Source organism: Eucyclogobius newberryi, unplaced genomic scaffold, assembly GCF_026437365.1.
Source record: "Eucyclogobius newberryi isolate DKJ021-1_F unplaced genomic scaffold, fEucNew1.0.hap1 SCAF_3, whole genome shotgun sequence".
In the NCBI taxonomy this organism is placed as follows: Eukaryota; Metazoa; Chordata; class Actinopteri; order Gobiiformes; family Gobiidae; genus Eucyclogobius; species Eucyclogobius newberryi.
Window position 1 is genome coordinate 27572885 of NW_027315945.1, and position 24130 is coordinate 27597014.

The window sequence follows — 24130 nt, forward strand, 5'->3', positions numbered from 1 at the left end:
TTAGTAAACTGAGGCATCTACAAAATAAATGATTTTATTGTCTAATGGTTAAATTTAAAATTACACTATTAATGTTTAAGGCCCATCACTTAGGTTATTCATTGAATGATATTCAAAAGATCACAGCTACTTGCATTAGTCAATTACTGCATTGTATAGATTACTTTATGTTTAAAGTAAGAAATAGTAAATTAATGAAATATTATGTAAAATAATAATATCCTGACGAAATACCCATTCTCATTTGGAGAGAAAACCTATAGTTAGACATTCAAATCATCTGAAATGACTCACATGGTAATGCTTCTTTGTGTATTAAAATGTGTGCACTGTAAAATGTCTAAATTAATAAATTGTAATGAGATCTTTTTTTCTGAAATGGCCCTACTTACAGAGGGGTGTTGCGGCGTGCTGCTGGGGATGGAGGGTGGGATGGAGGAAGTGGGAGACTTGCAGTGGCCCTCACTGCCTGCCCGCGGGCGGGGCCTGGGGCAGTGGAGCTGTGCAGTGCTGTCCACACATGAGCGCATGCTCTGCAGATGGGTCAAAACAACAGCACACTCTTCACACACACAGCATGCATGGGACTAAGCAGGCATGTGAGTTAGTGTCATGCAATTAAAATGACTTCACGCACCTCAACAGATGAAGACCGCACTTTTGTTTTTTGGGTTGTATAAAACCATAACACTTCACTTGAAATGCAGTGTTAGTTTGGATAATGTCAAATGAGCATATAGTGTTTAGCATACAGCATTACAGTCTGTAAGTGTAGCAGTTCTCAAGCAAGCCATTCCAGTCTGAATTATTACTGGGACAATATTAATTTCTGAATTTGTAGTTTTGTGGTTTATGGAAATATAAATCCAATGGTTGGAAGTAAATGAAGATGAAAACATGTGTACACAATATAATGTATAGTGTATTGATATTACTGTATTGGTATTACTGTAGTTAACATACTTCTTGTCCTAAAAGAGGGCGATATTCCAGGGCTTTCTTCACTTTGGTTTCCTCTTTGACTGGCAGCAGAGACTTGAGGAACTTGCTGGATTGAGGGGTAAGAACTTTAAATGGACTGGAGTTAAAGAAGCTGGGGCTGTCTGGAACAGGCCCTGTGTTAAAGACATATCATAAAACAGTAAGTTTCTGTAATCTGATGACACAAATGTTTGATTTCAGATAATTACCTTGGTTATCCTTGTCTTTCACAGGAGTTGTGCAAAAGAGGCCATCCTCACAGCTGTCTCCACAATCAGGAAGTCCCTGCGCGAACAGAATGATTCAAGCATTACTTTTGCAGGCACCAAGTATTTTCAGGACATTTCACTCTTGATGAAAAAATCTGTCCATGTTTACCTTACAATCTTCATCATCACCACAAACAGTGAGGTCAGATTTGCTACACGATGTCTGCAATAAAAACAAAATGTACTTATTTTGATTTGTTTTTTTAAGTAGGTAGAAATACAGTTTCATATATTACATTTGGTGTGCTGGCACTCCTTCTTAAGTGTCTTCCTTTGGTGGCAAGAGCTTCCTTCACAGTCACAGCCTGCACAGAAATGTAGTTTAAAACACAAAATGATAGATGATAAACAGTGTCCCCAGCTATCTGTGTGGAGAGAGAGGGCATTACCTGCCGAAGCCTCTCAAGGCTCAAAATATTCTCCACCTCCAGAATTCCCCTGGTGTATTTCTCGATGTATGTTTCACCATCTTGACTCTCCTCATTGTCCCCACGGGCTGCCATGAGGGCCAGTGTTTCCCTCTCCTCTGGCTCCTCTGAGGCCTGTCCCACAAGTCAAATGTGAGTGGCTGAAATTCTTCAACTCAACACAATTACGATTGGACAAACCTTTGGTATGTTTGAGACAATTTCATAGGTCACACCACAGGTTAAAAGCGCATTCCTCAAAGTCATTCTGCGCTTAAGGCTTTGAGTAAAACTCTAAAAGAAAAGATTGACATAGAAATCTTGCACTTTTTCACTGGAATAGCATGTGTTATGCCCTGTATCCACCTGTTTGTTGTAAATGTTGACAGCTATTCTCTTGCGGAGGACCAGCTCCATAGAGGCAGGGTGGCTGAGCTGCACAGTGGCTTTGATGATTAGGTAGATGCGCTCATTCTGAGACGTGACTCTGTTCAAGTGCACCGAGTCGTGGATGGAGGAGTCCCAGGAGCACACGGCCAGCACCTGGACAGGAGGGAATAGGTTAATACATGTTTTTTTTTTTACTGGAGAACACATGCATTATGTCCTTGAACATGAGGTCAGTGATTACTAGAGTCACCACTAGATGGCGGTAAAGTAAAAACACATATTCACCTCTTCATCACTGTGCCTGATGATGGGGAGGTAGTAGAACTGGCTTCCATGCTCTTTAGGCAGAATCGAGTTGACACCAGCAGCATGTGGACCAGAGAGCTGTTCATTTATTGACAAATTGTCAGCTGTGAAAAAGAAACATTATCAAACAAAGAAGAAAAAACTTAAACACTCTTAAACACTTTTAATGCTGACTCACCATTTAGATCCAAGAAGAGAACAGGAATATGCGCTTCCATTCCAGCGGGCGGGGTCCTGCATGAAATTGAAGCAACCAGCTGTTGTCATGACAATAAAATGTACAAATTAAATCAAATCAAATGTACTAGGCAATCATTTTACCAGTCAGCAGGAGCGCCAGGGATGCCACTCCCTGGTGCAGGAACCAGAACAGCATTTCTTTCTTCAGTCAGACCAACCCACTGCTCGACCAAACGGGCTTCACGCTCAACATCCTCCTCCAATTTCTCTACACGCACAAAAAAATCACACAACTATTAAAAATCTATACCACACACTGCACAGGGACTGACAACTTACCATGTTTGTTCATGATTTTCTTGATTTGTTCATCGAGATATTCCCTTCGTTTGATAAGAGCCTCGGACCATCGCTCTCGAACACAGTTAAGATCTTCTTCCTGGGTTGATAAAAAGTAGCCTCAGCTAAATACAATATCTAACAGGAGCAGTAATCTATTCAGTGTCAGAGGCAAGAGCACTCTAAAGACCCCATGTCATAAGACCACACAAGCTCAAACAAATCTGCAACCATTTTCTGATCTTTGTCTTAAATCAATCTCCATGGAAATGTTACTGCTTTGCCTGTTCAGTAGTATGACATTTAACATAACAAGTCCATGGGGACCTTAACCAAGGCATGTTCATCAATACGCTCTGTCCCTATCAAATATAATACAATAAGTAAATAAGTTTACCCCATTCACTGTGTTTTTCATGCTATATTTGAGCAATATAAACACTAATTATGAAATGTTTAATGCCATACAGTGGTGAACGCTCCACCAGAAAAGTTACAGAGTGTGCCAGTTAAAAAAGAACGGATGTAAACCCCAGTAAATGTATCCTTGTCTCGACACCCAGTTTGAATTACTTCTGTAAATAATGTATTAGGCCACACTGCGTAAAGCTGGCTGACTGAATAAAGGCACTTCAACCATGCAAACTGGGAGAATTCATGCAGCCATGCAATGTTCTTGTGATTCTTTGTTGAGTGACAGCATTAGTAAAACAACAAGGGAGGAAGCAGGACCCCTGATGAAACAGTTCTGACTTTGGTCAGAGCATTTTGTGAAGAATGACTGGTGCTCTTGATAATAACACTGTTAGAAAACATCCACAGCCGGTGTTTAATAAGTCGGCAGCTGCTTTTTACTCAGCAACAAAACAGTCTCAAACACACGACTGGTTTATTTGTTTCATGCTGCAGCGTGACCTAAAGGGGCAGTAGCAAGTGGTACCTGATAACTATCCATATCGTCTTCAGCCTCTCTCTGGTAGGAGAGAACACACTCATTTAATAAAAGGAATCAGAATGAACCAAGCAATGAAATACACCTGTAATCTATTTGGCAAAATATATTTCATTCATAGACTTTTTTTATTTGCCAGAGGAAGTATGTCGGTGTAATCCCTCATTCGTCCAGGCGTGTTCCATAGTAGAAAAAGCTTCAGTTGTAGTCATCTGGACTCAGTTTGAAAAAATAAACGTTTCGACTCTCATCCAAGAGTCATTGTCAATAACAGAATTTAGGTAGAGAACTCCGATATTAATACTGTTCTGTGGTAAGACCCGCCCATTGGGAGGAGCCTTCCTGAAGTAGAAAGAGTTGTTTGTTTCTACTTCAGGAAGGCTCCTCCCAATGGGCGGGTCTTACCACAGAACAGTATTAATATCGGAGTTCTCGACCTAAATTCTGTTATTGACAATGACTCTTGGATGAGAGTCGAAACGTTTATTTTTTCAAACTGAGTCCAGATGACTACAACTGAAGCTTTTTCTACTATTTGCCAGAGGAAGGTTCTTGACAGATCGTGCAATATTTTTGGCTCAATATTTATTGGGTATAAAAAATTATAATAATAATAATGTGTGGAAATTTGTATATATCCTACAATGAGATTTGAGCTGCAAAGGATCAAATAATTGACTTCTATGACTAATAATAGATACTAGCTAGATTTACAAAGGTGTTTAGTGGGATCATCTTGCTTAAAGTTTATTGTGTTGCATAAATTACTTTCAATATTGTCATCTATCGTGATATTTTTTCTGTAGCAATATAACGCTTTTTTTTTTTATGGTGACAGGGCTAATTGCGGATAAATGCTTCACAGGTAAAGAGTTGCGATTGTGCTTTGACAAACCTGGTAGCTATCGAGGGGTCTCTGCAGCCTGGTGGAGCGAGCGGACACGCAGCCGATGGACACCGAGAGCACGGCCTCGACGAGCAGAGGCAACGTGCCCGAGTTCTGCACCGGCTTCACACAGACCTGCAGCCGCCGGGAGTGTCCCTGTGGGAAAGAGTCACTCACTTTAGCTCCAGCGGCGACAGTGGAGTCATTTCAGAATAAGGCTGCTGTACCTGTCGCAGTTGGAAGGCCCCTCCAGTGCTGATTTCTTTAGCCGGAAGCAGCTCCACAGACGAGTACTCTCCCTGCTCATTCAGCTCCTGAATGGATGTCCAGAGCTCAATCCTGCGAGACACTTCTCTCCACCTTCACCAAATAACAGAAATAATAAATATTAAATGAGATTATATAGATTAATGAGGAATTTTAAACATTTTATTAGGTTTTGCAACTATGTATTAAGGATGTAAAGCTTTAACGATGGAAACGATAGATGGATAACTGTGGAATCTTTTGACAGCAGCAAAAGAAAAAAAAAGAAATGGATGAAACCAACTACCAAAAACTAGCATTGGATAATAATAAACTAGATAAAATGACCAGACAAACAATTCCATCAGGAGACATATTCCACTTTTGTCTTTTTACTCTCTGTCTTGTTCTGTTTGTTTTTGTTTCTTGTTATAAAGGAAACATAAGTGTCTACATGGGAAGAAGCTTTAGCACAAACAAAACATGTACCTGTCTCTAAGTGTTTGAGTTTTAGCCTCAAGTCCCTCTAACTCCCAGGGTGAACGTCCGTTCCCAGCACAGCGATGGCCCCACACTTCTATGGTCAATGCGCCGTCAGAGATGAACTCCAGGAACTCATCTGTCACATTCACCACAAAGTCCTGGACAGAAACATGTCACTCGGGACTTGGAACTCAGTGTGAAATGCAGCAGCTGTAACGTATTTTTACCTTGGTGTGCTCAAACTGCACTGTCAGCTGAGCGTCCGGGCCTCGGGGCTGCTGTCGGTCCGGGCTGACCATGGGAGGGGCCACAGTGGGCTCGCCTTGTTCCCAAAATGTGTACTGACAGAACACGAAGTGCGACAGGTTGAAAGGTAGACCCGTGGCTTCTCTAATTCTTATCTGTGAAAAGAAAGAGACACTGCATTGGTTTTCCATGTATCACAGATAAAATGTGGTTTATTCTTACACTTACCCTGCAGGTGAGTCTCTTGGCCATGTGAACGATCTCACCGTTTGTATCCATGACCTCAAAGCAGGTACTTTCGCTCGAGTTTTCTGATGAATCGTCTCCCCCACAGATGCGCTCTGGTAAAGCTCCACTGAGGCGCATTATTTCTATGTGCAACCGGCCAGCAACCTGTGCATTTAATGAAGGAAATTAGACCAAAATACCGGTTATTGTGTTTGCTGCAGTTTATTCGTCTTTAAGGACACATATTCTGCATTGCTTGCCTTGTTATTGGCCTTTAAACATGCTCTTGAGTGCCTCTGCTTTGGCATCTCATATTTTAGAACGTAAATTAATGTGTCTAGCATTGCATTCCCTTAAGAGTTGTGTTAGAACTCCATTTACTGGCAGCAGAGGGAATTACAAAGCAGAAAAAGCTAGCATTCCCCTGACATGCTTATGCTGGCACACAGTTGTAACGTGATTTGAGGCAGAAATGCTCAGAACAACTCTGCCGATGATCTATGGACTTAAAAATGATGAGAGGATCTTGGAGCCTGTGAGCGTACCTCTCCCTGCTGGCTGATGATGGGCACGGCGTACTGCAGTTTGACGTCGTGGAAAAGGCACTCGAGGAAGATGTTGGCTACTCCGATCAAGTTGTGATTCTCATGGGCCTCATAAAACGGGTCACAGTGTTTGCTGTTTGGTTTTGGGCACTGCAAAATGTGCAATCGTAAATGAATCAAACCATTTTCACCTATTTGTCTTGATTATATTTATCCATCACGATGATTACCTTCTCTGCTGTGCCATCCTTCCAATCCCTGTAGTGGTCCCTCATGTCAACCAGTTTATTCTCAAGCTTTTCAATGGTCCACACTTGGGTTCCCTTCCCTTTCCTCCGCACCTGAATGGCTGGTTCGCTGACTATGGCTCCGTGCTATGATAAAATGAGTCCACAATTAACCACAAAATCTAAAACTATTACAAAGTCAGAATGTGTGTGATTTACCTTCCGATTAGCACTGAGATTGGCAGCAGGAATTTGAAGAGTGACTTGGTAGTCTGTCAGTTTCTTCATCTCTTCAGACAGAAAGTTTGCTTCTTGCACTAAAGCGTTGGCTTTCACAACTTGTTCCTGAAGTCGAGAAAGACTTTGACGAAAGAGCTCGTCCCTGTTACAAAAACACCACGTGTAAAACAGTGATTATTTACATTTCTACACAAGATCCCAAAAATGTATCAGCCTTTTAAAGAGAACAAGCTTGTCTTCAAAGCTAAGAAGTTAGCATTACATTCAACTGCCAAAGAGTGCAATAGTCAAGAATGATTTGGTATGCAGATTTGACAAAAAACAACTGATAGAGAAACGTTAACTTGAAAAGGAATTATATTAACATAAAAATGAATCTATAATATACATATATATATAATAAACAAGCCAAAGTAAACATGCTGACGAGCTGAGTTTGTTCGTTCACCTCTCCTCTGTCCACAGGCGGAGTTTGCTGTGCTGGCCGGACGTGGGGAACATGAGGCGCTCGCTGCTGCTGCGATGGTGCTGCAGGGTTTTTCCGGGGGACAGCTGTTGCCGTAGCGACTCCAGCTCTCGTTCATACATCATCTTCTGTTCTTCCAGTGCCGTCCTCTTCTCCTCCAGATACTGCTTCTCCAGCACCTGCACCACATTCTGCGTCGGGTCTGGGCACAAACGCAGCTTTTATCAGAAACTTTACAGACCAAACGGAAAATTCAGATTTGTTCAAATGAATTGAGTTTAGGAAATACATCTAAATTTCAGTAGCTCTGACTAGTTAAGATTTGTACTCTTTTTATTATATTACTTCTTATAGGTTAAGAAAGAAAGAGGACAAAAGTAAAATTACTTAATTCCAGATATTCTGAATTCAAGTCCTTTTAACTAATACAACTTCTGCTCAATGTTTCCCACTGAGGAGAATAAATATGACAATTAAAAGCCAAATAAAATGCTAAAAGTATTTAATTCAAAGAGAGCTTATAACTAAAATAAACAAAACCATGCAGTAAAATAATTTCCATGTGCCATCATATTCTAGACTCTAAGCAGCAATCTGATTCACTTTTGCATATGTTGTGCAACTAAAGATGAGAAAGAATACCGTTGTTTCCCAGAGTCTTCATGATGACCTCCATCTGAGCAAACTCGTAGCTGTAGTCCTGCTCTGAAGACGCCTCACTGGCTGTTTCCACATCAGCCTCAATAAAACTCTCTCGTGGAGACGCTCTTTCCAGATCTTTCAATCGGTCACGTCGCTTTCGTTTAGGAAGATTTATCCTGCAATTAAAATCAGCGTTATTGCATTACATCGAAAATATTTAAAGACTTTATGCCAAAACTAGTACCTGAAGAAGTGGTTGTTGCCCCATAAGATTCTATCTCCATGCCACAGGTGCACCAACGAGTCAATAATGGTTCCATTTACACAGGTCCTAATAGAGTAAACATGTATAGAGTAATAGAGTAAACATATAGAGTAATAGAGTAAACATATATAGAGTAATAGAGTAAACATGTATAGAGTAATCATATAGAGTAATAGAGTAAACATATATAGAGTAATAGAGTAAACATGTATAGAGTAATAGAGTGATAGAGTAAACATAAATCATATTTAAGAACCCTGCAAGTAAATATATGTACAACAAAGGAATAGCAACATTAAGATCTATTTTTTTTATTTTTTATCTATTTTACTTCATTTGACTTCATTTCCCTACTATAAATAAAATAGACTTTTAATCATTGCATTTACCAACCAAAAATAGTCAATATATTTTTCAAAAGTCAGATTTTTGCCACAAACCACATGCTTTTACTGATTTCCCTTTTAGTGAGGATTGGCTGTAGACAAAAGCTGATGATTAACAATTAGAAATGACTGAAGCTCAATTTTGATTAGTTCAAATAATGGCACAGCCTTATTCTAGAAAGTTGAATTTGTTTAGGCAGACCTAAAACATATGTGGACTATCTAAAATATAGATCTGTTACACTGAACAAATATTTGGGTATGCCTTGTTCCTGTTGGAAAGGCATGTTTTTTATAAGCTAAGATAAGATACTCTATTGTCTCCTTTACCAGAAATATGTCTTGGGACTAGGGTTGTCAAAAGCAAAAACTAATTCATATTAAAACTAGTATCAAAACTACAGACACATTTTTAGCAAGAATTGATACTTAAAACGCTTAAACAAGACAAAATGTGACCTATCCTGAACAGCTTTAGAGCTTTAGTATAAGATAACATGATACCATAAGGAAACCGTGACTATTGTGTACAAAAAACATGCTTTTATTATCATCGTGGTATCGAAATCGGTATTGAGTATCAAGCCATTCATTAGTTTGAAATTTCAGTATCGTGACACTACTTGGTCATTTATGCATGAGACACTATAGAAGCCATACATACTATACTTCCCAGATGGCGTTGTGCCGCGGCTCACCTTGCATTCTCAATCGGCATCAGGGTGATGTCACCGTCTGGGCACAGCTCCAGGACACAGTGCTCTGGCTGGATCCCAATCCCAAAGAGCTGGATATCCTGGGACGTATCTGCGCCAACATGTGTGCGCTCCTATTGACAGGACGGGGACAACATTAGAACTATGATATGTATAACAAAACATTACGAATGAATTATTATAAAATCTTCTATATAGGTTCACTTTTAACCACATATAAACCATTGTTTTAAATAACAATGATTTAAATAATGACACAAATAATCCTCTGTATGATTTTTGTGGCGGGAGCTGCAACAATGAATCCACTAATCCAGTCTAGATAATCTCTGATAATCATAATCGTTATCTGGACAACACAGATTATTTTTTATTTGTTTTAAACAAAGAGGGGTATTATTAAATCAAAATATGAAGAAAAATACACTTCATTTGTAAAAATGATCTTTCTTTGCAAAACATCTTTCTCCATCTGAACTCAAGACTAGACTAAAATCATCGCCTTTGGCTCAGAGAAACAAAGAGAAAGTGTTAGCATTCACCTCCAGAGTTTCCCTCTAAAAGCTACAAATCAAGTTAGAAATCTGGGGGTAATAACAGCCACATCAGCTCTGCGTGTGTACGTGTAAGTCTCTCCATGGCCTAGCACCAAAGTACATCTCAGACATGTGCCATATGAACCATCTCGGACTCTGAGGACCTCAGGGACTGGCCTCCTGCTGGTGCCTTGCCTGACCAGCCATTCCCAACACGTTTTGGCAAACTACTTGTGTGTGGATCTGGGGCTCGACCGCTGCGTTTCAATTTCTAGGGCGAAGTTTAGAGCAGAGACAGAACCAATCACATAAACCCAGAAGTGACGCACAAAACGCGACACGCTTACGTAGCCCTTGTCAACAAGGCGTGTTCCGCGTTATCCCTCCCCAAACGCAGAAAATGTCTCCTGAATCGCGATGACGCCCTTCGCATAACCGCATCTAACGCACGTTCATCATGGCGAGTAGAGCGGACTTTCCTGATTGTTCAAACCGAAGCGAGAGCAGAAGTAAACACTCGGTCACGAGCCGGCTCCGCCATCTTGAATGTTTGGGAACGGGGGTGGAAAGCGCTACTTCCGTATCTCAGTGTGACGCGTTAAAACCTCCGATTGGAACCTGGGATTGGATAGGTAAATGGATAACCGACGAGTTCATTGGCTCTGACTCCGATTCCAGACCCTTACGCATTCAAACAGAATGTGGGCGGGGCTGGCGGTTCAGCCAAGCTGGTGCCCAGAGTCAGGACTAAACATGGGGAATCTGCGTCTAAAATCTGGAACAGTCTTCCTGAAGATGTGAGACAGGCTTCTACTCTGGCAACGTCTAAGCTAAAAACAGTTTTGTTTAACTGTGCATGTGTCTGGAAGGATTTTCTTTGCTCTCTTCTCTTTTATGTCTTAAACTGTTTTGTGATTTCTCTCATGTCTTTGTGATTTTGATGCTTTTTTCCTTTCGTTTGAAGCACTTTGAATTGCATTGTGTACGAATTGTGCTCTACAAATAAACTCGCCTTGCCTTTGTAGAAGCCTAGTCCTGGTATTTCAACCTTAATTTTTATTGATAATGTATTTAAAAGTAATCAACTACTAAATAATCATCAAAGCCGCTCTGCTTGTAGCCACTGTATCCATAAATCAAGCTTAAAACAAGTATGAAATCAAAGCAAAAAAAAGACTTCATAGAAAAAATGTGCGCCTGACTGACACAGCACTGTTAAATAAGAGGGCGTTGTAAAACAAACATCCCGACTTCTGGAGGATGTCCGACCCTGCAGAGAAATAACGCTCTTCACAGCCGCAGTCAGTCCACACTGATATGCAAAGCACGTTTGAAACAGCGGAACAAAAGTCCGTTGTTCTGCAGACCATACAAGCCTTTTCTCACATGCAACGCTCAGACAATCTCGTTTTGAAAAGCAGCTCTCCTTTACCTCACTGTAGTAAAGGAACATTCAGCAACATACGGTAAATAACTAAGCAAACTCCAAATTTGTCTCTTACTGTATCTGTTCCTTAAATTACATTATAACACAGTGGTTAAAACTGTTAAACGCCCGACTCCTTTTTTCTTTAATACTTCAAAATCGCACCATAACATTGTTCCTAATTTGACTTTTCTTTCTTAATTTCACCTTGTTTTAACCAGGAAACTAACCAACTCAGATTAAGAACATACTGTATTTTACAAAAGCGTCCTGATCAAGAGAAAGCAACATATACAGCGCATAGTTAATACAAATATTATTGATGCATTAGTGTAATACAGCGCTTTTCCCGGCGCTCAATATCGCTCTACTATTTCAAGCATTATCAATTCCATACTCGGTGGTCGCAAGTTACGATTGTAGCCACTAGGGGTGCAACAGTACTGAATATAATATCAAAACGTTCAATACACACATGGCTCTGTACACTCCAGCACCACAAACCACAGTCATAAGCAAGACGAGTGAAGTCAAGGACACAACGACAGTAAAAGGGTTTAAACCGCCGACATATTTAAGACAAATAAATGAACAAATCAATGCCAGTGGCAATACACACATAATTAGTCTTATGAAAGCTGTAAAAAGCCCCATCATTACTTTTTACAGCTTTCGTAAGACTAATTCTATATAAATTACCACTAGAATTGATTTGTTTGTTTATTTGTCTTAAATATGTCGGCGGTTTGAACCCCCTCTACTCCAATCACAGAATACAAAGCTCTAATATTATTATTTGAACAGCACTACCTTCAGATAGTAGACCAGGAGCTCGTTCAGGGCAGGATCCGCGTTGAGATTGACGAGAAACGACTTGTCCTCGCCAACTTTAATCCCAGAGGTTTCCAGTGAGATGCCCATGCTCTCCAGCTGCTTCTGTCGCTCCTGTTGGAACAGAAATCTGGAGTTTGTAATGATTTTGAAACACCAAGCAAACAGTAAGTAAATGACTGCGTACAGTTGCAATCTCCTCTGTCTTTCGTAGTTTCTCTTCCCACGTCACGGTCATCTCCTCAATGAGCTTCTCGGACTCTTGCAGTTTGTCTTTTAGTTCAGGCGCCTTCAAGGACTGCAAAGGGAAAGAATCTTTTAACATTCTGAGTAATAGGGCTCATTTATGACAAGTTTGTGATCAGATTTGCAGTATATATTTTTCAAGATTCAGTTCACAACTTCCACATTTCAAACAAAACAAAGAGCAATAAAACATAAGAGACACTGACATATGGACTACGAAACTAATGCAAGAATCATATAAACTTCAGAATATTTTTAAGTCAAATTTTGAAGGTATTGTTTGTCCATTTATCGAATGTCAGTTGGAATTTCCACTCCTTGATTGTCGGTTCAGTGTGAGTTATCCCCATTTTATTTTTGACCTAAAGGTATCCATTCATTGTGTCCGTGGCAGTAGTTTTGAGACCCAAATACAAAGCGTTCTGAAGGTAATACGCATACCACCAATACCAAAAACCATCTGCAGTTCTCTATTAATCCCAGTACAGTATTTGTGAACAACACGACAGCCCCAAACACAAGATAATGATGAGTATTTTCCTGTGAATAGTGAGCACTTTGACGTGGCGTTCTGAACAATTGTTTCAACAATTCCTCAGCACTAATTTCTCGACAATTTGATGCGGCAGCTCTCACCTCGGCCTGAGAGAGCTGAACTTTGAGCTTCTCCACCTCCTCCCTGAGCTCGCGGATGATTCGAGCGTTGGGATCTTCGTTCACCACAGCATGGTTCACAATTCTCTTGGCCCGGTCGGCGTAACGTAGAGTTGACAGAGTCTCCTCGTAGTTGTCGGCCGCTGGGCTCACAGTGGCAATCATGGCTGTCTTGCTGTTGCCTCCGAGATTGTCCTGAAATGAAGAGAAAGGATGTTTAAAAAAAAAAAAAAAATCTCTCAAGAGAATGTTCAAAAATGCTGTGAGAATCACCTTGAGAAGCCAGGTCAGTACTGAGTCTCTATAAGGCACAAACTTTGCCTTCCCTTTCCCTGAGGACTGATCGGCCAAGGCAGAAATCACACATCCTAAGGTGGTCAGAGATCTACAGACCAGAACAAAATAACCAACATTAGCCATACATGTACACAAATGCATCCATATAATTGTGTTTCTGTGATATCAGAGTATTATTTATTGATTTATTGATTTATTTATTATTTTTATATTTAGGCCCGAGCGCCACAAGCTGGCGAGAGGCCTATTAATCTCGTAAGGCCTGCGAAAGTGCGCACGTAGTGCGCACGAAATTGAGCGCGAAGCGCTTGCCCACTTCCAAACACTCACTAACGCACTCCTCCACTCATGCACGCCCCGTGCATACTAATTAGTAGTAGGAAAATGGAACATTACCGTTGTAAACAGGCGAAGCCCGTGCAAAAGTGCGCACTAAACGAGCACTTTACATTGAGATGACGTCATCCCCATATAAAGCACTCATTTGCGCTAAGTAGCTCACGAATACGTTCCCCATCTCTTGCATGTTCCGTGCATATAAGCATGTAATGCAAAAATTGAACATTATTACTGTATAGAGGGCCAAAAACACAAAGTGGGCGGAGCCCACTCAAAATTAACGAAAGTACCCGTCAGTGACCAGGGACCCACACCATGAGGTAGGAAAGCGCGAGCGCTTTCCGAAAATGTATAGTTTATGATATTTGAAAAATGGGAAACATTGTTTTCGCATCGGAATATTATTCTTTCTTCTTTCTTCTTCTTCTTCTTCTTTCTTCTCGGGACCAACCCCCCCTATTTTTCACCCAGTGAACATTGACGAAAAGTCACAAAAATGTTCACACTTCTAAAAATCGTGCCTCTCTACATTCTGGCTATTTCCCTTTTCTAAAATAAAAAATTGGTGCGTCAGCGCCCCCAAATGTACCAAAAATGCATTGAGAGATGGGAAATGACCCAAAAAAAATCTGATCGTAGAATCATGAAATTTGGCGCAGAGGTAGATGGTGACAAGAGAAGTAAAAAATATTATTACGGCAACGCCGTCCGCCCAACCAAATGTCGGCCATATTGCTTCAAAAATGGCTAAACATGACTTCGGAGTTTTTCCAAACGTCGTACTTTTACGAACTCCTCCCAGGGCGTTGGCCCTAAAAAGCTGAAATTTGGTGAAAATGCTACTGAGGAGTGGGACATCAAAAGTTATCCAAATTACATTGATACCTCTCACGGTCTCTGTGCGGCGAAGCCGCAAACTGTAGCTAGAATTTCAGAAATCTCCCATATTTAAAATTTCTGCCGTTTGCGCAGATAAAGTCCGAATTGCGTCAAATTAGAATCAGTTGTTAAACTCTTTGCCCTAAACCTACTTGAAGTGAAATAAATTCATTTGGCGCCACAGCGCCCCCTACAGATTTTATATGGAGGTTAAATGTTTAGTTTTGCGAAATTATATGAAATTTGACACACAACTCAATTTTAGCATCCCCATCAAAAAAGTCAATGAGACCCATGTCATAATTGTTATGGCTTTGCCGTAACGATGACCGAAACCTTTCATGTTATTCCAATGGGGAAATCGCCAGAACATGTTTACACTTTAGACTTTCACGAACTCCTCCCAGGGCGTTAGCCCTATTAACCTGAAATTTGGTGAGACTCATCTTCAGGACCATCAAAAGTTATCCACATTTTCATTCAAAGAGTCACGGTGTCTGTGCGGCAAAGCCGCACATTTTGCCAAGAATTCAAAATAAAATTGCTTTTTGATGGTAAAACAAAGGGGAGAAGATGTGACAGCGTCACAGATTCAGCAGTAGGCGTAATAAAAGGACAATTGGGGCGCGTTAGCGCCCCCTCCTCTTGCGGCGTGGCGGCGGTGTGGCGAGGGCCGATCATTGCCGCTTGCGGCTATATTTATTATTGTTTCCCCTCCATCCCTTGTTGGGTAATGGGAGGTTTTGTCTTTGGGAGTTTTTGTTTATAAGAGATCTTCTACTGAGAGTGTTTTTCAAACTTCCTATAAGTGATCTGTTCTTTTCTTCTGTATCTACCTCTGTATCTACCTGCGTTGCATCAATGAAATTTCTCCATGTGGGACAATAAAGGAATATCTTATCTTATCTTATTCTAATAAATACAGCTAAATGTTTGTTGCAGATGCAAATATGAAATTGCAGCTGTTCTGACCTGGGTTATGCTTAATCTCTAGGTAATTGTTGCACATATGCCCATTACACAAAAAAGTGCAGTGTCTTTATGTCCCGATTTTTATTTTATCATGATTCATGTAGTTAAAATATACCATTAACAGGCAACTAAAGCCACCTACAGGTCCTGAGAGAGCATACTTCACTGTGATTTGTTAAAGCTACTCTATCGAAACATGGTGAAGGCTGACAAGGATGATCCAGCTGCATTAAACTGTAAGTACTAAATTACAATATGGCGCTATTGTCATAAAAGCATATCGTCACAGAGATCAGATCACGATCCAGTTTTTATCACCATATCAGCCACTCTAAGCTCTCAGGTTTAGTATGGCAATTATGTTGGCTTAATTCACAAAATATAACATTGAATATGAGTGAATTTAAAAAAAACATGTGCAAAGAGAGAAAAATCGGCCCATACTATCCATCTGAAACTGTGATCGCATTACATTTCAGACTCACAACACTAAACACATACTTGTTTATGTTGCTGCCCTCTTTCAGCCTCTCTCCAGCCGCTCCGGTCTTGGACACTCTCTCGCTGCCGGCAAGATCGACCAAACTCATCTTGCTCACCTTCTCCCCCGAGTTCTGTTCACGATAGATGGAAAAGCGGTCAGAGTTTGTTTTGTTACATTCTTGACTGACGAGGCTGAGGTGTGGAATTCAGAGGTGTAAAATGAGCAACAGAAATACAGACAGTGCACTTTTACACCTACGTTCATTTTTCATCAGATCTTTGTGCTTCTTTTGACATTGCACTTTGAAAACACTCACCCCAGACTTGAGGTCATAGAGCGTCTGAGTGACAATAATACTGAAGACTCCGTGGGATCGACTGGACTCTTCGTTCATGTTGGTCGCGGCCACAGTCCGGGACTTGTTCCCCTCGGACATCAAAACCTCGATGTCCTGGACAGACGAAGCACTGTTGTTCACAAATACCTGACACTTTGTTCACATTTTAAAAAGCTGTACAAGAACTGCCTTTGGAACATAGCACAACTTCAATTAGAAGAAAGAAACACGTTGAGGGTAAAATACAACTAGCATCTAATAACAAAGAATGAAAGCATAAAACAAGGAAAGACATTAAAAACACACCTCAAAATTGGTCACAGCCAGCTGTGACAAACCGTCCACATATGGTCCCAGAACCTTGTGCTCCCGAACCTTCAATGACTGCCTACTCCTGAAAAGTATAAGCATATGTTACACACAGAATCACCATACAGTTTGTTTGATGTGGCAAAAAATGCAGGAGATGATTCAAAAACAACACACTTTTAATAAATCACTATTTGCTTCATAACTCAATAAAAATAAAACAAAGAATATTTAGCTTATCAACTCCAGAACAAAAAAAACAGTAGGTAAGTTATGTTGGACATCAAAAACCTCCATCTATCTCAACATTAAAGGATCTGCAATATTAATAAATTAATATATATTGCACAGAACTTGTCACGGTTGAGTTTCTTTATCATTTCAAATGTGATTTTTTTAATACACGTTTCCCCCCCATTTTCTTACTATAGACAATATACAGTACATGCACTTAGATGTGGGAGAGAAATGTATAGATTTTAGTTTTATAATATTGCAATTGTTGTTTCAGAGGTATTCAAAATTAGAATATAGACAATTATATTATATTATCATCTATTGTCTATAACTAAAATGATTAAAAATGACAGCAAAAAGAGCTGATTAAGAAAATGTTTACAGAAATGTTTAGTGTAATCTTCCAAACAAGGGGTTAAAGTTATAATTCTGGTTAGTTGTATGGTCCATTCATGTTTTGTGCTTGACTTGAACCTCATCCAAGACATTTACAGTCACATTTGAGCACTTTTATGACGCATTCTGAAAATATGCGGTCTGAATATTGTTCTCCAGATAATGCCAGGATATACATTGTTGTCAATATCCCCCACCCCTTCTTGCTCCTCTAATTTTGTAACAACAATTTCTCTGTTATCTTCTAGGCCTGCTCCACATAAATCTGCAACAAAACATCTACGACACAAAGTCTGACACAGGTTTCTCTGACTGCTCCTTTCCTCGCAGCGCGGCGTCACTAACATATGTCTCTGAGCAGCACCCAAACTCAAGACCCTACCCTGTGTACCCACCCGAGCCAGAGCACCCTCCCCTGAACACCCTCCCCGACCGAAACAACAGAGAATGCCCCAGTGTCAGAAGATGATGTTAGCAGGAAATGAACAGGCAGCGCTTTCTCTTTTCTACCAGCTGCATTCTGTCCCCAGCCTATTTTATATAAGCGGACACACAAGAGTAGAAGAGAGATACTAATCAAACTTTTCAAACTCACTTTCTTTTCACTTTAAATGTGAGCAAACTAAAAGACTGTTCTGATAAAATCTTTTAGCGATTGTCTTTGGAAAACATGAGCTTTTACACGTCCATTTCAAACTGCAGTTTTGTTCTTCTTTTCCCATTGTTTCTTCTTTACAAATAAGTAAAAAATTAATGCACATGGATACTATACTGACACCTGGTTATTGTTTTAGATTCTCTTATTATTTCACTTTTTCTCTATTAGGATGTCACTATTTCAAATTTAAGTGTATAGATTTTTGTGAGAATAAACATTACGATTTAACGATTATTCGCGATTACAAATATCACGACCAAAACAACAATAAAATCCTAAAATGTTCTTGTTTTTGTAACACATTACTGCTCCTCAATATGTGACCTGCTTTATGAAATCAAACTTTCTGAACAATCAATTTGACATAAACGGCAAGATATAGAAGCATTTACTTTTTTTGAGGAAAGGTTGAGCAGAAAGGACTTCATTTTGCTGCTAAAATCATCATATTTCTTTAAATTGAACTAAAAAAATACCTAATTTAGTTTGAAAATTGTCACTTATCTATAAATTGATTTTTTTCTAAATGAGTTTTTCTTAAATGTAAAATTTTCTTAAAATGTTCCTAAAATGTTACATTTATAATTTTTTGGTCTATATAATTGTGAATTAGATAATCCCGATTATTGATTAACCTAATAATCTTGACATCCCTATTCTCTATATACACAAATGCTACACAAAAAATATTTATGTTGTGGTTTTGTTGTTTTATCCTTTCGTGTAAAATATGACTAATTACATACGTTTCTGGGATTAAATCAGTGAGATTATTATTCATTTTACACAGTGAGACCAAAGAGAATTGACAAATCTAAATCTGGACTCCACGTACCCTTTGGGGTCCAGCAGGTCGCGGACTTTCTCGTTGTAGATTTCCATGAAAGAAACCTCCACCTTGAAATTGTGGGCCTCGTTCTCCTCTTTATGGACCCTCTCGAAGAGCGAACAGCAGAGTTTGGGGATGAGGCCCGGCTGCTCACTGTTCCCCATCATGGAAAAGGATTTGCCGGACCCTGTGTGTGGACAACGTTTTCATTTAGACGGAGAAATATTGTTTAATGAGAAAAATATATATACTGCAATGTATGTCTACTACTGCTGCAACTTTATTATCATTTTAGTGATTGATCTTTTGATTAATTGATTTGTTGTGTAGATTGCGGATGATGCTAAACTTGACCCGATGAATGAAAGGTGAAGCAGCTTGAGGACATCCTGATGGAGGATATTTATGGACAAAATAGGCTTTTCAACAGAAACACTGAATTGACATGTTTCCTGTGTCGTTTTCATGACATGTCTGCTCTGTCTGAGTCATGACTTGTATTTTCCGAGCACATGGTTTGAGTCTGTGTATAGTTTAGATAACAATTATTCGATTACCAAATTAGTAGATGATTCATCTATTAAGTTGTTTAAGGCCTTTTATCCACTAATAATTTGAGATTATAATTATAGTTGACATTAGAAATTTGTTGGACTAATTGAGCTTTACTATTTTCCCACAAAAACAGGATGCAAGGTCAAGTAGTTAACTTAAGTGATGAGAAAAGCATGAGCGTAAAGATTTTTAAGAGGCAGGAAAAATGCCAGACATGTTCACTCTCTCTAATATTCAGTCTTAAAACTGAAACACTGCTCATATGTCATTATCTGGAGGTTGTTTTACCTGTTTGTCCATAGGCAAAAATACAGGCGTTATATCCCTGGAATGCATTCTCAAGTATCCCCTCTCCAAGGCACTTGAACACGACCTCTTGACCTTTGGAGAGAAGGAACATCACCATGGTGATCACAAACAAAACCATTAATAGTCAATTCAGTTTTATTCAGATGATTTAGTGGTTCCACAATGTTGACAGAGGAGTGTCAGGGTGTGTATGAAATCATATTTCTGTGTAGAATCTCTCGTGTTTCCGACGCGCTGCCACTGAACTGGACAATTGCTTAATGAGATAAATAAAGCCTGAGTCGTGGCCCTCGAGCTCTTCACAGAGACATCACATTTACCTAACACGACAGAAGAGCTATCACAAATGACACTGCTCTGGTGCCTATGTAAATCTGCTCTGCATCAGGAGCAGTAAAACATCTTAGAAACCAGCTGTACAAACTGAAGCTGCAGCTGTTTGTGGTGTGTATACTAATGCAAATGTAATGCACCTATATGATTGTGTGGGTTAGGGTTCATGAATATTCATGAATACACTGAGGCTACCAGAAGTGTTTGCTTATCATTGGGCATATAATTGAATGTACTTAAAATGGAAATACTTGTATGGGACAATCGTGTTTCTGTTTTGCATTATGCAAAATCAGCCCTGGTCCAGTACAAAGCTCTGAATGTTTTTAACATGGGCCATGGTCTGAGAGTAGCAGCAGTGACTCACCAGCATATTTAGGAACATTGGACTCATCCATCGACCAGAAACAATGGTCAAAGGCAAACACCTGTAAACAGAGCAAGCAACAGTCTTCAATTCACAATCTGTAAGTAATACAGATTGTAAAAGTTATTATTATTGTTCAATTCATACTGAAAAGTACAAGGAAACTGTCTATTTTTACATAATTCACTCAATACCTTATCTTTTCTGCTGTCTTCTAAATAAAATAATAAGCTGAACATTAAAAAAAAAAAATAATAATAAGCTGAACATTAAAAAAAAGAATCAACAAAGACACCAGTGAGCAACAGAAAAGCGGACACCCTGAAAGCAAATAATAATTTTTGCATTATTATTAGTCAGGATTACTCTTTTCTTTTGGCAGCCCTATCCGAGCTTGTACAGTAGATGTAAAACAGCATTGGCTTCATTGTTGGTGATAAACCCATGGGTCCAGTTGGGTGGCATGGTGTGTTAATCAGCTGAACTTGTCTGGAACAGTGCATTGTTCATCGGTGCTTGTTAGGAGAACTGTGTCTGCCCAAAGCCTCTGCTAACTCGGCCATGTCCTGTCATAGCGGCCGGAGCTAAATGAATTCATAAATCAGGGTCAGTGCTTCCCAGAAGAAATTCCAACACCCAGTAACCCTCGTCTCCACGGAAACAGACTGAAGCTGGTCAGAGCCGTGGAGCTGGATCTGAGCCTCAGCTGCAGAGAGACGCCCATTGTCTGAGGGACACCTGCGGCGGCGAGAAAGGACGTCCTCTTCTATGACTAGGTTCTAGAGATGTCCCACTGGCTGTGGTCACATGCACACCAAACATCTCATCATTGTCTGATCCTGGAGTCATCAGATTATTGAAATGTCCCGTAAACAGTTACACCTGATGACAGTAATCTGATTTCTCTTTGATTTTCACATCTGTGCAGGTTTGTGCAAAAAAGGGCAAAAAGGAAAGAGATTTTTTTTTACATTGAAAGAGTTTTTTTGAAATTCATTATACTTTGTCTTCAAAATACAACAGTTACTCATGAATCCATTGATTATCTATACACATAATATTCACATTAACAGTGTTATAAAATAAAGGATAAGGCTTGCAAGATTAATCCCATTTTTAATTAGAATTTGAAAATTGCCATTTAAATGGTTTATATAAAAAAAACAAAAAGCCTTTCATCAGTACTGAAATAAAGTTTGTAATGTTAAAATTGAGAAAACACTTGAACAGAAGAACAAAACGCTGTTCAGCTCCAGTTAGGAGACCCCTCAAAAGGCCCAATGCGCCTGTCCCTGTTGAAATATGTGTGAGCGAGACATCATGGTGTTGTCAGGAGAGGAAGCAGGGGGTCCAGGCCAACAATGTGCTCCAATACTGCCCCAGTGTCAGAGCCCATCCCTCTCTCTCTCTGCACTGACACATTCACACCAGCAAACTACTCGCTCCATCCTGTCCTTAGAAACAGGACCACAGTAGCACAGGAACTACAGGAACTACAGGAACCTACAGGATCCTGGAGCTGGTCACTACTTCAAAGGTCCTGTGGGAAAGTGCTGACTTCCTGTGCTTCAGGCTGTTACTGTGTAATGTCTGGTGATGTAACTGCATACAATTCTACTACGCTGCAAAAGTTTAAATTCAGAATATTGTTTCTTGATATCAGTTTATTGACTAGTTTATATTTAATTACTTACTTTATAGGACTAGATTTTTTGATTTGTTTTAATGTATTTCTGGCTGTTTTTATACAACAGACTTATAGGATTTATTTAATTCACTGCATGAAGCAGAGACTTTCCAGACCCTCCCAGTCTAAAACTGCAACCCCCACAAATATATCATATGATCAGAAATATTACTAACAAGCCTTTATTTCAGACAAATAAATATCTGTTTAAATTATGTTTCCAACTAGAATCTGGGGATTTTCACTATTTAATGTGCACAAATTATTAATTTGAGGAGCTGACCCTCTGACCAGACAAAGCCCTGAAGACCACCTCTCTGGTCCCTGCCCCCCTGGTTGGAAACCACTGACTTAGTTGACAATGTCTAACTTTTCCGATGGAGGGTCCATGGAGATGTTATCTCTTTCCCCTGGAATGTTACACTGTATTGCATTAAACTTATCTATCTCCATGGATACTTACAAGTCAGGTCTCTAGAATGCATGTTTTTCAAGGTATTTACTTTGCAACATTAACACCTGTTATTGAATAAACTTTACATGGTGCACCTTTAAGAAAAAATCATTAATCCACTGAGGTTTTTTCTTTAAATTAGAAAACCAGTCAAAAATGAGAAAGAACTGGATCTTGACTTGTCAAAACTACTGCATAAGCATGATGGTTATAACATTGAGAGGTCAGTTATGAACAACAGTGTCTGTCACATTAAAAAACATACCTTAGGCTGTTTTCTGATGAACCGGAGCAGCCATTCACCATAAAGGAGAGAAAAGAAAAACACAATTAGCAAAGTGCACATGAGACAAAGCCAGTGTTCTTGGGAAGGTTACAGTACTACTTTTTACATGTGACATTTTCCTGTGAAGGGCGATACGACGATTATGAAGACTTTTGACCATTCCATTAAACGACGACGAGTAGTTTGTTTGTCATTTGCTAATTCTATGGAAACCGTCATAATTTTCCATCACTTGAGACTCATGAATATATACAATATTCCTAGAAATACACTTGAATATCTGTCCCCATTCCTTCCCTCATGGATTCAGTCATTCATTCACTCTCACACAGTGGCATTTCCTGCTGCTGAGTATTGCTGTGATTAGGTTGATAATTGGAGCTTTGGAGCGTGAAAAGGAGAGTAGATTTAGGATTCAATGTCCCACTGACTCTGTTGAGTAAATAGCTCTTGTCAGTGGACTGGACAAAGAGGCCACATCAGGGAAACTGCACCAAGCAAACCAACTGCTGCAAGTGAGCGAGGTACGAAGAGGTACGAAACTTAAAACCTGCTCAACCAGTTATCAATATTTTAGGTGTACAGCAACAGAACTAGACCCCATACATAAAACATTCAAACTGGACCGCTGTGTACCTTTAAATTTGGTGTTGAGAATTGTACTTTCACAACAAATACCTGTTTTATGATACTTAAGCAGCAGGACGTTCAAAAGTATCGTAAAGTAGTTCTCAATAGCTTCCTGTTGAAAATAAATACATGCTTCTCTGTTCTTTAGTTTTTAAAGGCAAGCACAAAGATCAAGTATGTCGCGCTGCAATGACTAATCTGGACTCTTGTGACTAGTCAAATATTAAAATAACCGCAATCGCATGTCGATAATCGCAATCATTTTCTGAGCGACACACACATATGCCAAGTTTTATCACAAAGATGCCAAAAATGCCAAAACTATTTAAGATTTTGTTCAATAATACAGCTTATTTGCAAATGTTTTTATTCACAAAATGTAAATATGCATAAGGAATAATTGCTTTCTAGTCGACTAAGTGAAAAACTAGTAATTGTGGGTTGCAGCCCTACAAGTTTGTACAAAAACATCAATGGGTTTTCAAGGAGTGTTCACAAAGCGTGTTAACAGAGCACCAGTTAAGCCTAAACAGAGTACATTATAATGATAGTGTGAGGAGACAACGCTCTCCTTTGGGTTGATCGTGTGACTTCTGCCTTTGACTCAGCCTCATGTTCTCCTGGTCTGGTCCGGCCCAGTCAAGCGCGTTAAGTCTGGCTGAGCGTGCACACTCAGTAC

At 39.6% G+C, this 24130-nt stretch overlaps 1 protein-coding gene across 2 annotated transcripts in view; it reads right to left on the minus strand.

The window, feature by feature from the left end:
* kif13a (kinesin family member 13A) overlaps positions 1-24130 on the minus strand; it is a 38663-nt gene that overhangs the window by 2667 nt on the left and 11866 nt on the right. Inside the window, exons 3-38 of one of the 2 annotated variants that reach the window (XM_072460927.1) lie at positions 22801-22813; positions 20395-20455; positions 19674-19766; positions 18837-19017; positions 16708-16795; positions 16381-16515; positions 16082-16194; positions 13367-13478; positions 13076-13288; positions 12381-12491; positions 12173-12307; positions 9383-9513; positions 8278-8364; positions 8034-8209; positions 7374-7593; positions 6905-7067; positions 6689-6832; positions 6459-6608; positions 5914-6078; positions 5667-5840; positions 5446-5597; positions 4938-5070; positions 4720-4866; positions 3813-3845; positions 2873-2972; positions 2675-2801; positions 2532-2587; positions 2333-2457; positions 2024-2200; positions 1859-1951; positions 1640-1792; positions 1487-1555; positions 1360-1413; positions 1191-1266; positions 964-1115; positions 393-533 (exon numbers count right to left, since the gene is read on the minus strand). In XM_072460927.1, coding sequence (XP_072317028.1) covers positions 393-533; positions 964-1115; positions 1191-1266; positions 1360-1413; positions 1487-1555; positions 1640-1792; positions 1859-1951; positions 2024-2200; positions 2333-2457; positions 2532-2587; positions 2675-2801; positions 2873-2972; positions 3813-3845; positions 4720-4866; positions 4938-5070; positions 5446-5597; positions 5667-5840; positions 5914-6078; positions 6459-6608; positions 6689-6832; positions 6905-7067; positions 7374-7593; positions 8034-8209; positions 8278-8364; positions 9383-9513; positions 12173-12307; positions 12381-12491; positions 13076-13288; positions 13367-13478; positions 16082-16194; positions 16381-16515; positions 16708-16795; positions 18837-19017; positions 19674-19766; positions 20395-20455; positions 22801-22813 — 4453 coding nt within the window. The remainder of the gene's footprint in view (positions 1-392; positions 534-963; positions 1116-1190; positions 1267-1359; positions 1414-1486; positions 1556-1639; positions 1793-1858; positions 1952-2023; positions 2201-2332; positions 2458-2531; positions 2588-2674; positions 2802-2872; positions 2973-3812; positions 3846-4719; positions 4867-4937; positions 5071-5445; positions 5598-5666; positions 5841-5913; positions 6079-6458; positions 6609-6688; positions 6833-6904; positions 7068-7373; positions 7594-8033; positions 8210-8277; positions 8365-9382; positions 9514-12172; positions 12308-12380; positions 12492-13075; positions 13289-13366; positions 13479-16081; positions 16195-16380; positions 16516-16707; positions 16796-18836; positions 19018-19673; positions 19767-20394; positions 20456-22800; positions 22814-24130) is intronic. The other variant, XM_072460928.1, reaches the window with a different exon arrangement.